The sequence below is a fragment of the Rhinopithecus bieti genome, unplaced genomic scaffold (genome assembly GCF_001698545.2).
Source record: "Rhinopithecus bieti isolate Rb0 unplaced genomic scaffold, ASM169854v2 scaffold_15676, whole genome shotgun sequence".
NCBI lineage: Eukaryota > Metazoa > Chordata > Mammalia > Primates > Cercopithecidae > Rhinopithecus > Rhinopithecus bieti.
The window spans coordinates 1,668,953-1,674,952 of NW_016809194.1; the positions used below are offsets into that span (position 1 = coordinate 1,668,953).

The 6,000-nt window shown below is 34.6% G+C and overlaps 1 protein-coding gene across 2 annotated transcripts in view; it reads left to right on the forward strand.

The window, feature by feature from the left end:
• The window catches only part of CEP350 (centrosomal protein 350), a 153,387-nt gene that overhangs the window by 103,587 nt on the left and 43,800 nt on the right, over nt 1-6,000 (forward strand). For both annotated transcript variants that reach the window (XM_017888813.1, XM_017888814.1), the window contains exons 24-25: nt 295-479; nt 964-1,051. In XM_017888813.1, coding sequence (XP_017744302.1) covers nt 295-479; nt 964-1,051 — 273 coding nt within the window. The remainder of the gene's footprint in view (nt 1-294; nt 480-963; nt 1,052-6,000) is intronic.

Genomic DNA, 6,000 nt, shown 5'->3' on the forward strand with positions numbered 1-6,000 from the left:
ACATTCGTTCTTACCAAATTGTATGCTTTTTGGTTAGCAGAAACAAATTCTTATCCCACTTTGGATCCTTGGGACAGTAATTGGCTTGCAGTAGTTTATTAAAATTTTATTGGCTGAGTAAATTAGCAGATGAATGTTAATCTGCCTCATGTGCCTTTTTAAAGAATATTCTCTTACATTGTTGATGACCTTGTTAAATACATAGTTTGTTTTTGTAAATGCATACCTCTTTTAGTGGAGTTAAGTACCAAAAGGTTAGATGATGATAAACAAGAAAGAAACCATCTACTTTAGGAACTGAACATGCCATTCTCAGGAGGACAAGATAGCTTTTCTAAATTTACTATGGAGATGGTTCGACAGTATATGAAAGAAGAAGAAATGAGGGCAGCTCACCAGTCTTCACTCCTGCGTCTCCGCGAAAAGGCCTTGAAGGAGAAGACTAAGGCTGAGTTGGCCTGGTTAGAGCATCAAAAAAAGTAAGTTCTTTCAATGAGCACAGTTTTCACTGATTTCTTCATTCATAGAACAGAATGCTTTATATTTTAAGATGTTTTTGTTTCCTCATTTGATTTGATTTGAGCAACCCAGTTTCTCAAGCTAGAAATATGGCAGTCATATTTGATTTGTATTTCTTTCAAGACCTCCTCCTACCCACATAACATTTTCTTTGCATTCCTGTTTTATCACTTAACTGACTGTAATCTTATGTTGTCATATGATACAATATTGTAAATTTCCCAAAGTCCTTCTGTCTTTAGAGGACACATTCTAGGGCTTGCATATACCTCAGTAAAATACTTATTCGGATTTGAATGGTTACAGCTACTTGTAGCAACTGCTTTTCACATTTGAAAATGTTAAATTGGTTTGTAGACTTTTTAGTAGTCTAGAATTCTTGACATTATTCAGGTAAGAGAAATTTAATCAAATCTTTGTCTGAATGAAAAATATTATTTGCAGACATCTACGAGACAAAGGAGAGGATGATAAAATGCCCCCACTCCGGAAGAAACAGCGTGGTTTGCTTTTAAGGTTGCAGCAAGAAAAGGTATGTTAGGGAAGACACCCCTTTAGGACAACTTATAAGGCAAGTTAGTTTATGGAATCTATTATTTTGCCAGATTTCTTTTCCTTATTATTGCCTTAAATGAGATTTAGTTGATACTTCCACTGTTTATGTTCATACTACTATAATTATAGGGGTTGCTTGATAATCTACTGTATTTCTCCTAAATTAGGATTGTGTGTCACTGCTAAATTAATAAAATACACAGGCAAACTTTCTACCTTCGTGTAGTAAGTAGAAGAAAAATACTCTTTTGAAATACATATTTTAAAATTTAAGATATGTGTAAAATAATCTATTTGGATTAAATTTTAAATTATTGTTTCCCTAGACTTTCATGACATATTAATTACATATTGATAAATATTTTGGCTTAATGGACTTAGAAAGACCTTAGTTTTGAATTCTGGAGAGGCAGCATGGTGGTGTAGTGGTAAAGAATTCAGGCTCTGGAGTTAGATTTCCTAGGCTGAAATCCCAGCTTTACCAGTTGCTGGTTTCATAACCTGGAACAAGTTACTTAACTTCTCTGTGTCTCAGTTTCCTCATCTGTAAACTGAAGATAATAATAGTAACATACTTTATAGGGTTGTTTTGAGGAATAAGTGAGTTAATACATAAAATAAACTTAGAACAGACCGTGGCACAATGGTAAGTGCTCAATAAATGTTAGTTGCTATTATTCGAATTCCAGTGTTGTCACTTGCAACTGTGTAATCACGGTCAAAGTTTAAGTAACTCTCTGAGACTTAATTTCCTCATCTGTAGGAGTGGGATTATACTTCATATGGTGGTTGTGAGGATTAAATGAGGTAACATATGTAAAGTGTGTTTCACTGTGCCTGGTAAGTATTCAATAGATTCTAGTTATTTTTTTCCATATTAACCTGTTGTCAGGTGCTAGCTACTATGTTAGATGATTTAGGAACCTAATTATCTGAATTATATATTAGCTTATTACTTAGTTATATGTTTATCCCAGGAAACATTACAGATGATATGAATTTGAATAAATTCTGAATTCTATTTAAAAAAAAAAAAAGTTGTGTATTTTAATCCAAAAAATTGATTTTAAAATAAATTAAAATTTTTTCTTAGTTAAAATAAGTAAATAACTTTCTATAATGTTATCAGTAGCTTTCTGTTGATAAAATTAAAATGAAAACCAATGATTTATAAATTTATCCCTCATCTCTGTGCAGGTTTCTTTTCACTTTCTTGATAGTATCCTTTGAAGTATAAAATTTTTCATTTTATACGTCTGGTATTTTATTGCATGCCTGCCCCTAAGTAACACATTTTTTGTTTTGATTAGTTGAAAATGTATTTGTCTTCACCTTTATTTTGAAGAATATTTTAGTAGGCATAAAATTATTTTCTTTCAGCACTTTTAAAGATATTTTCCATTATTTACTGCTTTCTATTGTTTATGTGGAGAGGTCAGTTATCTTAATCTTGTTCTTTTGAAGGTTCCTTTTAAGATTATTTAAAATTATCCAATTTTCATTAGTTTTACTATAATGCATGTAGGCGTGGTTTCCTTTGTATTCATCCTATTTAAGATTTGCTGAGCTTCTTGTATTGGTTGTTTTATTTAATCAGTTTTTCAGAAACTGTCTCTTCATGTATTGCCTCTGCTCCCGCCTCCCTTTTTTTTTTTTTTTTTTTTTTTTTTTTTTGAGACAGGGTCCCACTCAGTTGCGCAGGCTGGAGTACAGTGGCACGATCTCAGCTCACTGCAGCCTCTGCCTCTAGAGCTCAAGCAGTCCTCTTACCCAAGCCTTCCCTGTAGCTGGGACCACAGGTGTGCGCCACCAGTGCCAGGTAATTTTTTGTAGAGATGGGGTTTCGCCATGTTGCCCAGGCTGGTCTTGAACTCCTGGACTCAAGTGATCCCCCAACCTTGGCCTCCCAGAGTACTGGGATTACAGGTGTGAACTACTGTGCCTGGCCACTTCTGCCTCATTCTTTTTCTCCTTTCCTTCAGGGACTTCAATTAGACATAGGTTAGACCTTTTGACCATTTGCCACATCCCTTTCCTCTGTCTTGTTTGTATTTTATTCCTTAAAACAAACAAATTAAAACTAAAAACACTGTGCTTCAGTTTGGAAAGTTTTTATTGACCTGTCTTTGAGTTCATTAGTATGTCTTCTACTTTGCCCAATGCACTGCTAAGTGTCTCCAGTGAATTCTTAATTTGATTTGTTTTAGTTCTATAATACCCAGTTTTATTCTTTTTAAAATAGATTTTAAGTCTGTTGAAATTTTCTACCCTTTAATCTACTTGTTTTTTTTTATTTGTTTGTTTTTGTTTTTGAGACGGAGTTTCACTCTTCCTGCCCAGGCTAGAGTGCAATGGTGCGATCTTGGCTAACTGCAAACCCTGCCTCTCGGGTACAAGTGATTCTCCTGCCTCAGCCTCCTGAGTAGCTGGGATTACAGGTGCACCCAGCTAATTTTTTTGTATTTTTAGTAGAGATGGGGTTTCACCATGTTGGCCAGGCTGGTCTCAAACCCCTGACCTCAGGTGATCCACCCGCCTTGGCTTCTCAAAGGGCCGGGATTACAGGCATGAGCCACCATGCCTGGCCTACTTTTCTATCTTTTTCTACATATTATCCATAGTTATTTTAATTTTCTGTACTGTTATTTCTTCCCTGTCTGCTTATATGTAGCCATCTGTGCCTCTATTATTACTATTGTCTGTTTTCTTTTTTTTTTTTTTTTTACCTGTCGTATGGCTCCTTTTCTTTGCATGCCTAGTAATTTTTTTGTTAAGTACTAGCCAACAGCATATAAATAACTGCAAAGGCTCCAGCTGATGGTCTTTTCCCCCAGAGAGGATTTATCCTTTCTTTTGCTATTTTATTAGAGTTTTCTTTTGCTATTTTATTAGAGTTATCAACTGTTCATCTTAATTCATTCAAAGATTGTGCTGGGTTAGGGTTGGGTTGTAGAGTTGGTAAGCCTCAGTCTACTTCTGGTTGGCATTGTCCCTGGGTTGGGGCTCTCCAGGCTTCACTGGAAACCCAGATAAAATTTTTTACTCAGCACAAGAGACTGGGGATTTCTGCTCTGCTTTCGAGACTTTTCTGGGTTGACTCCTTAGCCCTCTATGTGCTCCTGCAGAACTTGACAACTGCTTTGAGGAGAATGTGAGTTTGAGATCTCCTGAGTCTCCAGTTTTGTCACTGTGCCTCTGTATAGCTGGTTAGAGTGTTGACTGGTGTAACCACTTTGAGTTGAGAGCAATTGCCACTACCTGGTTCAGTTGAGGACATATATGATATATGACTCAGCAGTTCTGTCTTGTTATATATCCTAAAAAAGCTTTCACATATGTGCAGGGGAAAATGGAAACAACTGAATTTCTTCAATAAAAGAATAGATGAAATAAAACATATTCTTGCAAGAAAGTATAGTACTACAGGAAACTGAATGTATTAGATATCAGCACTGTCTATAGAGATATCTGAAATGATAGTAATTTTCTATATCTGTGTTATCCAATACTGTAGCTACTAGCCACATGTAGCTAGAAGCTGTCATACTGGAGAGTGTAGCAGTAGATCTTCCTTTACCAAAAACCATAATGTTCTTTTTTATAGAAAAGCAAGATGCAAAGAATATATACAGTATTATACCAGTCATGTAAATTTTTTTAACGTAACCAATTAGTAGTATATGTTCTGTGGAACCACTCATGCATCAAAAGCAAAAAACCACATATAGGAATGATGCACTTCTGGGGAAGAGAGGAAGGAGGAAGAGATTGGCATGGAGTTTGGTTTCATCTGTATTTATCTATTTATAGATAATAACATATTTGAAACAAATGTGCAAACTGTTAAATATGTTTAATGCCAGTGGTAGGGATATGAGTGACTACATTTTCTTTTTGTAATACTTAAGAATTTTTTAAGTAAATGTGCAAAATATACTCTTTGATCCAATTGGTTACCCCTGAAAAGTTGCCTTATAAGGTTGAAAGAACCAAAGTGTAAGAATCTATGTGCTAAGATCTCTATTGCAACTGTAGCAGTAAGAATTCTTTTGACTGATAGTGAAATGGCTGGTTCTAAGCAATTTGGTACAACCATATCCAAAAAAGAGAGACTGTATTTTCCTATGTCTTACTAGTTTTACCCTCCCTGAAGTGATATTCATAACACATAAAAATAACCATTTTAATAAAGTGAATAATTCACTTATACCATTCACCATTTTAAAGTGAACAATTCGTTTGTACAACTTTGTGTGTTCTTACAAGAGGACCAAACCTTGTTTCCCAAGTATTTCTTCGAAATTGTCTCTTTTTTCTTCTAGGCTTGAATTGGGTGAATTTATACATTATTTGGTTCAGAAACTCAGGCCTAGGTTAGTGGAAGTTTCAAAATGTACTTTGTGAAACTCTGGCCTCTAAGACCCTTTCACAGGTCTGGAAGATCAAAACTATTTTCATAATGATACTCTGATATGAATTTATCCTTTTCACTGTGTTGACATTTGCACTAAATAGTAGAAAACAATGCTGAGTAAAACTGCTGGTGCTTTAGCACAAGTCAGTGGCACCAAACCATATTGGTAATTGTCTTATTCTTCATGCCACTTACTTGCAGTTAAAGAAAGCAAGTTTCATTTAGAATGTCCTGATTGAGTAGTAAGAATTATTAATTTTATTGTCTTAAACTCTTGAGTACATTTCTTTTTTGTATTCTGTGTGACAGAAACGGGAAATCCATAATCAGACACCTTTGCTCGATACCAGAATATAGTGATTAATTCAAGGAGAAGTATTTTTGCGCTTGTTTGAATTGTGAGCTTTTTTTTAAAATTTTTTTTCATGGAATAGTATTTTTACTTGAAAGAATGATTCAAGGCAAACTGTGCTAATTCAGATTTGGTTTTTTTTTTTTTTTTTTTTTTTTTT